This window comes from Solanum stenotomum, chromosome 2, assembly GCF_019186545.1.
Source record: "Solanum stenotomum isolate F172 chromosome 2, ASM1918654v1, whole genome shotgun sequence".
In the NCBI taxonomy this organism is placed as follows: Eukaryota; Viridiplantae; Streptophyta; class Magnoliopsida; order Solanales; family Solanaceae; genus Solanum; species Solanum stenotomum.
In genome coordinates, this window is record NC_064283.1 from 4,783,628 (window position 1) to 4,797,428 (window position 13,801).

Consider the following 13,801-nt stretch of genomic DNA (forward strand, 5'->3'; position numbering starts at 1 on the left):
AAATATATAATAAATCATTTTTAAAAGTGTTAATCCTTAATAAACACAAAGACAATATCAGAAATAGCAAAATATCATGTATAAATAATAAAATTTACTGAAATTATTCTCTGTTTATATATGAAGTTAAATTTTACCAAAAATAAATTAATTAAAATACAAATTATATTGTGACTGTCAAAATAAGATAAAAATTATTAGGTCTTACCTTATCCAGTATAATCTAATAGGTTATATTTACTACTCGTATTCAAATTACTCCAATGGCATTCAATCCCAAATATGCTAACGTTTAAAAAAAACCAACTCCCACAAAACCAAATAAAACCTTACTTCAAAAATTTCAACAGAAAGTGGCTGGCATTTCTTATGCACTACTGATGAACTCCATCAGAGGCAACAAGTCAAATGTATTTTATTACATAACGAAAAAGAAAAATAAGGGAATACTACCAAGTAGCAACCAAAATGATCAAATAACTATCTTTTTAAATCATTTTGTTCATTAAATCTGTGACTATGAATGAATAGTATGACACAAAGGAAAATTGTCCTTTTTTTGCTGAGACTGTGTTGCTGCAACTGCTTGTTCAGAGCTCATCACCACCCGCATAGTAGCCGACATTCTTGTCCTGAAATAAATTATATCTCAGGTTTAGTTGAAGAACCCTACAGAGCCCACAAACTTGGATACAAGATCCACCAAGTGTGAGCTGCCTAATATACTTGGGGGGGGGAGGAGAGTGTTCACAAAGGAAAACAACTTGCCTGGGACAACATTCTTTGCTTGTTTAGAAATTGAGTCCTGGCCTTGTTAAGGATAGAATTTGGCGACTTGTACATTCTCTGCAAAACAGAACATTATCTTAAAAATGCTTCCTCAAATTTAAACAGTAGGTCCATCTCTCAATAAACAAGGAATATCGCTTTCTTATTCCAAACTAAATCTGGAAGAAGTACATTTCTAGAGCAACAGTTACAAATTAAAGTGCTACGTAGAAGCTCAGGATGCTACCTTATCAGTTCCAGATACACGGTGCTGAGAAGCTGGGAGATTCTTCTTTGGTGTGAAACCAAATACATCATGAAGAAACTCATTTTCCTGCACAATTTGGAGAGGAAACAGCTAATTACCACAAGATTAAATGATTCCAATAGCCCAAAAACTGGAGCTTTTGATTAGAAAACAAACCTGCATATGCTTCACAAATCCCCCTCCAAGGAAGTGCTTAAGGAAGTTTAACTGTCAAAAAAATAATGATTTCAGCAAATATGCAGCCAGTTATATTATAAAATTAAAAAGAAACAAGACGTATCAGCCAGTTGTATTATAAAATTTAAAAGACGTACCTGTATCAGATTAGCCCAAGTACTTGTGCTAACCAATAGTCCACCAATCTTGGCTGAGGTTTCGGGACTATACCCATCCTGATGTTAATCATAAGACAATTACAGAATGCAGCAAAAAGAAAAGAAAGAATGCAAGAGGAGAAAGCTGAAGATATGGGATACCATATTACCTCTAGAAATTCCAATATATCTCGGAATGTGTTCCTTTGATTGTTAAGATCCTTCTTGGCTGACCCTTTACCTCCAGCCTCTGCCGAAAGGGTTCTTACTTGGTTCAGGACTTTTGCCCTTAATCCCTGTATATGTAATAATTCCTTAGATTTGTTAGTTTCAAATGTGGAGCTGTCACCAGATCCTTTAGATTCACCAGAAAACTTTTCCAGACTCCCGACTTCAAAAACTAAAGCAAGTGTTTCGCCAGCTGCAATGCGCACAGATCGGTCTTCCTTGTCTAGAAGATTTGAGAAGTAGGAGATTGACCTGCATCATGAGTAAATACCTCAGCATCTAACACTATCACCAAACAAGGACCTTACAACAGCTCATAATTCTAACAAATATAATTTTGCTTGGAAGGATGCCATGGTTACAAGTTCTTCCGATTCTTCTTTCCCTGATCCTCTTTCTTTCTCATTCTTTTTGTTGTTGTGGGGTGGGGTGGGGNGTGGGGGGGGGGGGGGGGGGGGGGGGGGGGGGGGGGGGGGGAGTAGGTAGACGTGCAAATGGGGATTTAAAGAGAGTTACTCACCCTTGCCAACTTTTTGGGTTAAGTGTCCATCCATCCATGGTCGTAAGAAGGAAAGACCAAGAAGATACAACTGCTGTTATCATTGCTGGTGAAGGTTTAGCAGTAGCCACCTGATCCATGAACCAGACACAATTGTGAACAAGTTAAGAATTGTCTAAGCAAATAACTGATTTCATTGATAGGTATCAAGCGTTTCAGAATTAACTCATTAGAAAACATCCCATATACAGCAAAATAAGATAGTAAATAATCTATTCCAGAAAATGAAAAGATGACCATGAATCACATACATTGGGACCCAGTTTTGGATTGATGACTTGCCACATCAATTGCATAGACTCTTCTGTTTCCTCTGGATCTTTGCCACCAACAAAGGTGATGATGGCCAAACACTCCAGTAACTAAACCACAAAAACCAAACAGCAGTCAGCTCCAAGCTAGCAAGCACTAAAATTAAAAGAATTTTTCACCAACTTTGAACATACCGACGATATTTTAGAATTGTCAGATCGAGATTTAAGAGCAACTGAGATAGGTTTTACTGATTCTTCCAGAATCTCGTGTGCTTTGTCCCCAGGGCCAGCAGTTAAAGAAAGAAGCCCTATCACCCAACCAAAAAAATAGCAGAATTTCCAACTCAAACATTTGATCAGTGGATCACAGTAGAAGGACCACAATTAATCAACAGCACTAACGACTAACCAATAACATGAGATGCCAAAGCTATCTCCTTGGAGGAACCACGTCTAATGGAACTCAAACATAGTTGCAATAATGTGGCAAACCTGAAGGATAGATCATAACTGTGAGAAGTGCACAACAAGACATGTACCTAGGTCCTAGAGTATCTTTTTCTTTTTCTAGGATAAATTAAAGTAATTTATTACGGTGGGAAACATGCACCTAGAGCATCTTAGAAGTCAAAACATGATAAACAGGCCTACTACAAGAGAGTGCAATAAAATAATTCCTAGGACTGGAATCACAATGCAATGCTAGTCTGTCAGAAGTTCCCTAGTAGAGATTTCATTCACTGGATATTAGATAATAGTCGTGGCTGCATGCTAATTTGCACAATAATATAATCCATAGCTTGTTCTGTCGCATAGAATTAAATTCCTTACTAATATAAATACCAAAATGATGAATATATCACCATTACAATGATATTTTTTTAAGACAGAAAAATCGTTCTGGAGCAAAACCTTGGAAACTTGGGGTTGATGGGCCCTCCCATCTACCCTTCTACACTTAAATACTGGACTTTATTCGGTTGGCATAGGGCTCGAACTTGTGAACTCAGACACAAGTCCCTCAACCTTCGCCAAATGAGCAAACCCCTGAGGGCTCACCATTACAATGATATTAATAAAGCCTCTGCAACTAACTGAAGGTTTCAAGGTACTTTCCAAGCCTAATATTGAATGAGCTGGAAAAGTCTAACTAAGATATGGGAGAAGGGGTCTAAATATATCTTTATAGCATTGCACGGATGATTATACAGAATTGTTGATTCTAGAGAAGTATTATTGAAATAGTTAGCTGCAACAAAGAATAGGGAAGAACATCTTCATCAACGTAGAATTCTGTTGAATGAAAACAGACTGCCTGGTAACTAGATCAGTGAAAGCACATAAACAGAAGAAACACGTCTATAGACTATACACCTATGACATCTGGATAAACATGGTAGTCGGAATTATTTCAAGCTAATGTATAAATGCTGTCCCCGTGGTAGAATATTTTTTAAAGATGTTTAGCATGACTAGTTAAACTACACACCTTTGACATCTGGACAATCATGCAGCTGAAATGACTACAATTCAATCCATAATGGCAGAAAATGTATACCAGTGCTAGCCAACCCCCTCTCCCAAACCCCCAAACAAAAGCCAGCATAATACAATATAAACTAGCACAAACTGATGAGCCTTAGAGGCAAATATAACAGATTTCCCAATATAACTTCATAAAAGTAGGCAAATTTCCTTACTTCTTTTCAACAAATTCATGTTGTACGTTGCTATTGAATGCTTCTATAATAGATGCCAAAGCCTTCTCTCTTGTTGATCCCCTAAAGCCAACAAACAAATAGAAACATTAGCCTTATTCTTCATTAGAACAAAAACCTCAAGTGGAGCTAATGATCAAAGATGGGAACTTCAAAGTTGAGTAATCACTTCTAGCATTCAAGTATATCAAACCTTTTCTCATAAAGGGCATCCACGCATTGATCAAGGACAGTCTCCTTATCAAATTGAACCTCCTCTAAACCAGACAACATCATGTCTGACCGAGTAGTTGATGATGAACTCACGCTATCAGTGTCATCACTATCCAGCATAGCAGCATTCCTACGTTGTGAACTTCCTAAAAAGAGAAACAATTCCACCAGCAAACACCCTTTATTCCCAATTCCCTTTAAAGTTCCAATACAACATTTAAATTCCCCACAAAGCAACACACTTTACCCAACCCCACCAAAAATTAGGACTTCATTTTGTGCTTCACCCATCAAGATCCTACTGTTATCAAAAACAAATACTAACATTTCATTAACATGAAGTTAATTGAACCCAAAGATTAATATTTGTTTCAAAGATAGAAACCCAATACGATAAACTCACTTAAAAAATCCACAATATACAAGTTAAATAAGATAAACCCAATTCAATTTCACGATAAACAAGTAAAATAGCAGAAACCCAATTCAATTAAACTCTCTAAGAATTTCCTTTCACAACAAACAATTAAAGAACAGAAATCCAATTCAATTTCACGATAAACAAGAAAAATAGAAGAAACCCAATTCAAATAAACTCTCTAAAAAAGATTTACAACAAACAAGTAAAAGAACAGAAACCCAATTCAATTTCACGATAAACAAGCAAAATAGCAGAAACCCAATTCAAATAAACTCTCTAAAAAAATTCACAATAAACAAGTAAAAGAACAGAAACCCAATTCAGTTTCACGATAAACAAGCAAAATAGCAAAAACCCAATTCAAATAAACTCTCTAATTTCTCTTCCACAATAAACAAGTCAACGCCAGATTCAATTTCACGATAAACAAGTGAAATAACAGCAACCCAATTCAAAAAATCGATATATTTTCACAATAAGGGAAGCGTAAACTTACTTCTACCCATGGTGACAGCTCCAGCCTCCAGGTAACAAAGGTTAGAAGCAAATACAAGGTTGACTAAAACTCAGACGATGAAAAAGAAAGGAATCAAAAGGCAAAGCTGGCGTTGAACAAACAGAGCAATCAAACTTTTTGATTATATCGAAGAACAATGTATCCATAAAGAAACTTTTTGGACAAAATTGAGAAAAGGAGAAGATCTAGAGAAATCACAAGATTACAATGAAAAAGAAAGAGAGAAAATTGTGGAGAAAATGGCTCTGCTATTTATAGATCTAATAATAAATTTTGAGGGGAAAATTTCTCTTCACGCAAATTAGATATTCCGGGTGGGTGGCTGCGAATATTCGGGGCAGGGGCTGTGGTAGGGATGATGACGTGGAGTAATCTGAGCCGTTTATTTCGTTAGGGATACATGTGAGAGTTGCACGTGCGTAGTTTCGCCTCTACGGAACTGAGTGGCGTGTGTTTTATTGCTTTGTAGAGGCATTAAAACTATTGTAACTTATTAATTTTGATTGATGATGATGATATCATATTTATTAAATTTACATAAAAAATAAATTTATTAAACATAAAGTACAATGCATATATGAGAATCATTGTATTTTATTAAATTATATATTATATTTATTGAATTCATATAAAAAAAAATTATTATACATAAAAGTACAATATATTTGTGATTCATTGTAATATATTTTTTTTATTAAATAATTTATTGTAAAATAAATTCAAGAATTCAATGATGCATTATAAAAATAAATTCATTGTTTTTTAATAATTAAATATTATTAATGGTATCTTTGCTAAAAACATTTAATGTATGATAGTGAGAAAATAAACTATATAAGCAACATAGGAAATTTCTTAAAATTATATCTCAAAATAGCTTCTCATTAAAAAGGTATTACAAAATATTATTCATTGTATCTTTACTAAAAACATTCTGGTGAGAAATAAACTAAATGAGCAACATAGGAAATTTCTTGAAACCTTATCAAAAAATAGCTTCTCATTTATAAGGTGTCACAAAAATATTATTCATTGTATCTTTACTAAAAGACATTCTGGCTTAAGTGAAAATGGCTTCTTATTTATCACAAAATCAACAATGACAAATCAAATACGTAAAGTATTAGATGAATACAAAAGAGATCATTTCACATGCACTCAAAAAGATTTGCAGTCGTGGAATCACCGAAACTCAAAAAGTATTATGGATTTCAATTAGATTTAAATTTTAACAAAAATAAAACAAAATCATATGGGTCTTCTGAAAATATATTATTTTATTATCTTATCGAAATGAATAATTTTTCCATTAGCCCAAATCGAAATCGGAGAAAAATATTATCTTAAAAAAATTATTAATTTACCGAATATTAATTTAGTGAAATTTTACTGTATTTATATTTCATTTTTCAAACAACTTGAAAATGTTTTATTTAAATAGTAAAATTATCATAATAGTCTCTTGTCTCTTATGAGATAGGAATAAAGGTTTACATACAGTTAATTTTTTTAAAAATCCTACGGTGAAAATGTTATTGATATTATTGTTGTATTGAACTAATTTACACACCTTGGAGTAATTTTAACCACACCGTATTTCATATTTGTATTTCTTAAGAAAGGAAAAAATAACAATAATATCATATTTGTGTAGTCTCATAAGTGGGATATGAAGAAGAAAGATAACGCATATACAATCTTATTTATACTCCTTTTGTTCCTAATTACTTGTCCATTTCTAAATTGACACACATATTAAGAAACAATGATTAACATAGTGAATTTACCATTTTACCTCTATTAATTATGAAGTGAATAAATTAAAAACTTAAGATTTTCAAGAAGTTTTACTTTTTTTCAAAGTAATTAATTGAGGCTTGAGGGTATAATAGGTAAAAAAAATTATCTTTTCTTGATTTGTAAAATTTGACAAGTAATTAGGGACAACTAAAAAAGAAAAAATGAACAAATAATTAGGGACAAAAAGAGTACCTTGTGAAGGTAAAGATTCTATTTTTGATAGGCTCGCGGCTCGCATATAAATCAAGTATACAAACAAATATAGTAGTGAAAAGCTCATAAACAATGAAAAAGAGAGCAATATTAAAACAAATAATATGATAATTGAATTTAAAGAGACAATAAAATCAAAAGATAAGACATTATGATAGTAATAAAAACAATACTGATAAGGAAACTAAACAACAATCAACTACCTACTAAAGTTTCTATCCTAATTCTCGATCTCCAAATTTTTATACATAAGGCATGTCCTCGAAATGTGTTATGCTCTGTTTAATCAGCTCTTACAAATACTTCTTTGATCATATTTAATTTTACTTTTGTAAAGAAAGATTTAAATATCTTCCGTATTTAGCTTAGTTTTTTTTTTTTAAAGAAAGTTTTGGTACTTCTATCACTTGAGAAAGCTTGTTTTGCAATTTATAATAGGGTAACTTATAGAAATGCTACTAATTTAGTATCTAATTGTCCCTTGAACTTGTCTCGAAAAGTCAATTATACACTTAAATTATTATAACGATCCATTACACACCTTTACTACTTAAAAGTGAATTTAATATCACCCTAAGAGGTGTAGCACAACTCTCATAGTATGTGGTGTATTACACTTGTTGCCACATCAATGATACGTCAGCGTCATGTTAAAAACTATAAAAAAAATTATATATTTTTTGTTTTTTTTTCTTTATTAATTAACTTTTTTTTGCTAGCTATATTTTACATTAATTAGTTTCTAATTAATTAGTAAAATTTTCTAATAATTATATCTTCTTCATAACAAAATTGCAAAGAAGAAGCTTTCTACAATGGCCGCCAAGAAAAATTTTTGAAATTCGAAGTTGATTCGTATGGTGAAAGAATTTCTTTCGTTCCAAAATGAACCACAAGAAGATTGCTTCAATTTCTTCCATTGATTGACCATGAAAATCGAGCTTCCAATTGCAAATATTTTTCAAATCCGAACACATTTATTTTTCTTTTTTCTATGTTCTTCACGGAGGTTTCTTAAAAGATAGGAATGATAGGAAAATAATTTTCTTCCCCTTTTCAATCGATCGCTCATCTTGTTTACTAAAAAAGTCTCATCATAGCTGCATGATTGAGAAACCCCCAAATTTTTACCCCGCCGATGACATGAACAAACACAAATCAAAACCCACAAATCTTAAGTCACCTGGTATTGTTTTGATTTATTGCTGGGAGGTTTATGGGTAAAAAAAATGGTGTTTTTGAAGTAACTTGTTACTACATTGCTTCTTGTTACCGATTCATTTAAGCTTATTTGGGTGTGAAGAAGATGAGAAGGGTGGGGCATGAAGAAGAAGAGATGTGGGGGGTGGGGTATAAGGATAATTCTGATTTTTTAATTATTTTTTTTTACTTTAATAATTATCTAATGCGCATGATTTGTTTTTATTTTATTTTATTTTGTCACGTCAGTTTTAGGGGGTAAATAAATTTACTTTTAAATAGTATATGTGTGTAATAGGTCATCATGATAAATTGAGTGTGTAACTGACTTTTCTGTACAAGTTCAGGGGCGGATCAATGCTTTTTCCCATTAGAATTTAGACTTTAGATACATATATTTAGAGTATCCAAAATAAATAAGCAGTGTATCATTTATAATGTATCGGACAACTAAATAATGTATCATAAGAGATCTTTTTATAGGTATACTAATTCATAATGGAATTGAAAAAATAAATACTGGGGAGTCGGAAAAAGAATTACAAGTTGAATAACTAAATTCTCACAAAAGTAAAAAGATGGTCAACCAGTTGAGTTATTAAGATTTTTGTTGTAAAAATAAATAAGAATAAAAACAGCGTACCCTAAAGAGAATCCATACTTCTTGGTTGTAAATATCTGAAACTGGTTGTTTGCTATTCAAGAATTCTTTTTTGGTTCATACTATCCATAAATAGTGTTTTGATCTAAGAATTGAATTCTTTCGTGTTTCATAGTAACATATTCCTCTATGGAGCTCAGTTCCAAAATATGGAAGAAACAAGCGTTTCCACAATTCTGCGTGGGGACTATTGAACAACTCAAAAAAGCTAGTTCTCACTTACGGAAAGTAGAAACCGAAGCTGAATAGTTTCGAGAGTGAATGGATACTCCGAGATAAGAAGGGGAAAAATTGATTTTTATTAATTCAACTCCCTCCAGCTCTGTTTTTCAATGTGTTAAATCCCCTGTTTTGAAAAGAAATATAAAAAGAATCCCCTGTTTTTACAGCTCAAAAACTCCAGTCAACATTTCAAGATTTAGCCGCCATTTTTCCGTCCTCTTTAATTTTCTGTTTTTACAGTTTTCCTTTGCTCTATATAAACACAAAATCTCCAAGAAATAACTGATCAAACAACTCCAAAGAAAAAGAAAATGGCAGAAGATTGGGGTGATATTTTCAAAAATCTTCAAATGAGTTCAAATGAACAAGATATTCTCAGAGGTGATTACGAAAGAGAATTCGTCCATAAACAAATTTTGGCAGAAGAAACTGATGATATTGGAGAAGATAATGAAGATTACATCGAAAACATGCTTAAAGAAGAAGAGAAAATTGCCATTGCTGGACTCACTAACCGACTTCCATTAAGAACAATCAGCCTTCCATGGCTTCTTGAAGCTCGCAATACTGCAATCTACAACATTGTTTATGTAATTTATATCGAAAATCCCATTTCATTATTTTCATTTTATTTTACATTTTTTGAAATTTATATATATATATGCAGATAGGAGGATGTTTTGGAGTCAGAAAAATCACAGTTTACACAGCAATGATTTATGTTGATAGGTTTCTTTCATCAGTGCCAAAAGTAAGTACTTCATTGATGATTAGTACTCCTTCCGTTTCAATTTGTTTCGTCTAACTTTACTTCTATTTTTTTTTTGTAGAAACCAATATTGCCGATTGCGAAGTTATTGGCAATGGCATGTTTATATTTGGCTTGTGAGCAATTTGAGGAATATGAATGTCAAATATCAACATCGAACTATATAGGAAGTATAATGAGTATGAAGTCCAATATTATTACACAATTTAGATGGATTGTCACTTTTGTTACTCCTATTCAGTTCATCAAATATTTCTTGTCAAGATTCTGCAGAGATCTTTCAAGAAAAATGTACGCCAAATCCATAACTGTTGAAATCATCATGAGTACACTTGGAGGTACGTAATTTCATTCGATCCGCCAAATGAATATGTATTGTTTTCTTTAAATGATGTTGAAAGAAATAAATATTAGACGTAACTAGATTTTGTAAGTTACATAATTTGTTCAAGTCAACAACATGAGTTGTGAACTATAATTAACTTGTTTAAACTTGGGCGAATTATTACTTTAATAAACAGTTTGTTTATTGAAGCAGATGTGAGATTAATGAGTCTTAGAGCATTTATAGTAGGAGCAGCAGCAACATTATTGGCATCAAACCCAAATATATTGACACATGAAATGATAAGGGATGAGATTAATGCCTTGCCTCAAAAATGGCTTATTCCAATTGTGAGTATTACTATGTCCTTTTCACCTTTTAAAAAAAAATAATTATATGTTATGATATTATTATATCCTTTTCAATTATTCACCTTTTTTTTTTGTAAATTACATGTGGTAATTATATAAGTCATAATATATTAAATGTTTTAATTATATATTAATATGTGTTGGAAATTGATTGTGCAGGATGAGGTGTGCTCTTGCTATGATCGTTTGCTAGAGACCAATAAGCACAGACTTGATATTTTGGATTGTAATTAGCTGTTTTATGTAATATTTTGGACACATGCAGAAATATTAGGAACATGAATTATGTAATATTTTGGACTATAAAGAGAATTCTTCTAAAAGTTTTGTCATCAACCTCTTCCAATTTACTGATAATTCATTTGGACTAATTCATGTTCATCGATTTTGATTATTGTATTATTTGTCGTTATTATTATTGTATGATGTGCAATGTTTTCTAATTCACATTATTTTGTTATTGTTATTGCTCTTATATTTGTATTCGATTTTTCAAACAGTTTGAAAATGTTTTACTTAAGTCGAGAGTCTATTGAAAATAGTTTCTCTATCTCTATGAAATAAGAACAAGACTACATATACTTTACCCTCTCCAAAATCTTGCTATAAGGTAATATTGGGCATGTTATTATTGTTATTGTTGTATTAAACTAATTTATGTGTACATCAAAGTAATTTTATTCACCAAGCAAAAATAAATTAATTGTTTTAGAAATATTTGTACATGATCCTGATATTGATTATTTTGGGAGTAGTATTGAGCACCGATTTGGGTAAGAGTTCATTTTAACTCAAGCCCCATAAACTATGTAGGCAGTGCAGGATAGGATCGTAAGGACTTACGGGCGACTCATCACTGCCGCAAGAAGGCTCATTGGATGGATTCATTGTTATAGTTAGCATCCTATTCTGTGACAAAGTATATGATGACTCTGACAACGTGGGTGAAACATTGTATCATCACTAGGCTCATATTGGTGGTTGTTGGTTAGAGAGGCTCCCCAACTGAGTAAAGTATATTATTTTCATATTACTTTTATTGCATATTTTATTGTAAAACTTAAATGGTTTTCACTTCAAATTCATTTATTGATTTTGTTGAGTTGCTTTCAGTCTTTCAGTTCAGTTATTTGTTTTATTCAATCCTATTACATACCCGTACATTCAAGCCACATTCAATGTAGTGATGTCATTCGATCTGCATCATTCATGATGCAGATTTAGGTACTTAAAATTATCAACAAGCATTCCGTTGAGATCACATCATCCGCTCGTCAGATTTTGATGAGACCTCCTTACTTTCGGAAGACTCTAGTTTATTGTTTGGTTTTAGTAATATTTTGAGGTGTTGTGGGTCTTGTCCCATCACCTATCTTTAGACAGTAGATACTTCATGGACCGACATAGTTAGAGAGTTTTCAGTACTTTCTCAAATGTTTTTGCTAAACGTTTAACTATTTATATTAAGTAATTTCAAACATTGTTTTAAGTTCTTTAATAGATTTAAATGCTCATCTATTAAAGCTTCTGTGTATTCTATTGAGTCATATGTATCATAATTAGTCAAACCAAGGGTTTGCTCGGGACCAACAATAGTTTTCGGTACTGGTCACGTCAAGGTTGTAGACTCGGGGGTGACATCAATCAACTGAACTATCAAAGTTTCCGTCAAAAAAATAAACCAAAATAAAAAAACAGCCTATTCAAAAGGGAATCCAGCATTTCTTGGCCGTAAACATCTTAACTGATTGTTACTATTCAAGAATTCTTGTTTAGGTCGTTCATACCATCCATACATAGTGTTTTGATCTAAGAATTCAATTCTTCTGTGTTTCAATAGTAACATATTCTTCCATTGAGCTAAGGTCCAAAATATGGAAGAAACAAGCGTTTCCACAACTCTGCGTGGGGCTATTGAACAACTCGAAAAAGCTCGTTCGTTCTTGCTTATGGAAGGTAGAAACCGAAGCTGAATAGTTTCAAGAGAATAGATACTCCGAGATAGCCCCCTCCAGCTCTGTTTTTTCAATTGATTAGTACTCCTTCCGTTTCAATTTGTTTCGTCTTACTGTACTTATTTTTTTTGTAGAATCCAAAATTCCCAGTTGCGAAGTTATTGGCAATTGCATGTTTATATTTGGCTTGTGAGCAATTTGAGGAATATGAACGTCTAATAGGAATATCAACATCGAATTATATAAGAATAATGACTGTTGAAGTCATCATGAGTACACTCGGAGGTAATTTCGTTCAAATCATAATTCAATCCGCCAAATGAATATTTATATTTCATAGTTAGATGCGATTCTCCAAAAATGAGTCGTGAACTATAATTAACCTGTTTAAACTTGGGCGAATTACTTTAATAAACAATTTGTTTATTGAAGCAGATATGAGATTAATGAGTCTGAGACAAGTTATAGTAAGAGCAGAAGCAACATTATTGGCATCAAATCCAAATATATTGACACATAAACTGATACAGAAAGAGATTAATGTCTTGCCTAAAATAGGGCTTATTCCAATTGTGAGTGTTATTATATCCTTTCCAATTATTCACTTTTTTCTCGTAAATTAAATGTTGTAATTATATAAGTCATAAATTGATTGTGCAGGAAGAGGTGTGTTTTTGCTATGATAGTTTACTAGAGACCAACAGTCATAGACTTGACATAAGTTGATATTTTGGACTGTAATTTGCTGTTTTATGTAATATTTTGGACACAAATAGAAATATTAGGGAAAATGCATAAGTACCCCCAGCCTATACCCGAAATCCCCGAGACACACCTAACCTTTACTAAAGTCCTATTACCCCCTGAACTTAATTTATCTATAATATTCTACCCCTTTTTGGCCTACGTGGCATTATCCTTGAAAAATTTGTCAACATGCGTTGGGCCCACAAGATAGTGCCACGTAGGCCAAAAAGGGGTAGAATATTACATATAAAATAAGTTCGGGGGGGGGGGGGGGGGGG

The 13,801-nt window shown here is 32.5% G+C and overlaps 2 protein-coding genes across 2 annotated transcripts; one reads left to right on the top strand and one right to left on the bottom strand.

Moving 5' to 3' along the window:
* Positions 1 to 341: 341 nt before the first annotated feature.
* Positions 342 to 5,556, bottom strand: LOC125855189 (uncharacterized). The gene is made up of 13 exons (XM_049534874.1): positions 5,240 to 5,556; positions 4,303 to 4,468; positions 4,092 to 4,172; positions 2,801 to 2,883; positions 2,584 to 2,699; positions 2,389 to 2,499; positions 2,099 to 2,208; positions 1,521 to 1,830; positions 1,351 to 1,428; positions 1,193 to 1,243; positions 1,016 to 1,102; positions 769 to 846; positions 342 to 632 (listed from the first exon to the last, which is right to left on the bottom strand). Exons 1-13 carry the CDS (start codon positions 5,247 to 5,249, stop codon positions 591 to 593), a joined length of 1,323 nt encoding a protein of 440 aa, XP_049390831.1. The 5' UTR covers positions 5,250 to 5,556; the 3' UTR covers positions 342 to 590.
* A 4,111-nt stretch (positions 5,557 to 9,667) lies between these two features.
* LOC125856837 (cyclin-D5-1-like) lies at positions 9,668 to 11,055 on the top strand. Its single transcript, XM_049536481.1, has 5 exons — positions 9,668 to 9,946; positions 10,024 to 10,098; positions 10,187 to 10,463; positions 10,664 to 10,800; positions 10,981 to 11,055. The coding sequence occupies exons 1-5, from the start codon at positions 9,668 to 9,670 to the stop codon at positions 11,053 to 11,055; spliced, it is 843 nt and encodes a 280-aa protein (XP_049392438.1).
* The last annotated feature ends 2,746 nt before the right edge of the window (positions 11,056 to 13,801 follow it).

Coding starts and splice junctions, on each gene's coding strand:
- LOC125855189 (XM_049534874.1), bottom strand. Junction 4,173..4,302: donor GATGCCCTTTATGAGAAAAG/GTTTGATATACT, acceptor TGTTGGCTTTAG/GGGATCAACAAGAGAGAAGG. Junction 1,244..1,350: donor CTTGGGCTAATCTGATACAG/GTACGTCTTTTA, acceptor TTTTTTTGACAG/TTAAACTTCCTTAAGCACTT.
- LOC125856837 (XM_049536481.1), top strand. CDS start 9,668: ATGGCAGAAGATTGGGGTGATATTTTCAAAAATCTTCAAATGAGTTCA. Junction 10,099..10,186: donor TTGATAGGTTTCTTTCATCA/GTGCCAAAAGTA, acceptor TTTTTTTTGTAG/AAACCAATATTGCCGATTGC. Junction 10,801..10,980: donor AAAAATGGCTTATTCCAATT/GTGAGTATTACT, acceptor TTGATTGTGCAG/GATGAGGTGTGCTCTTGCTA.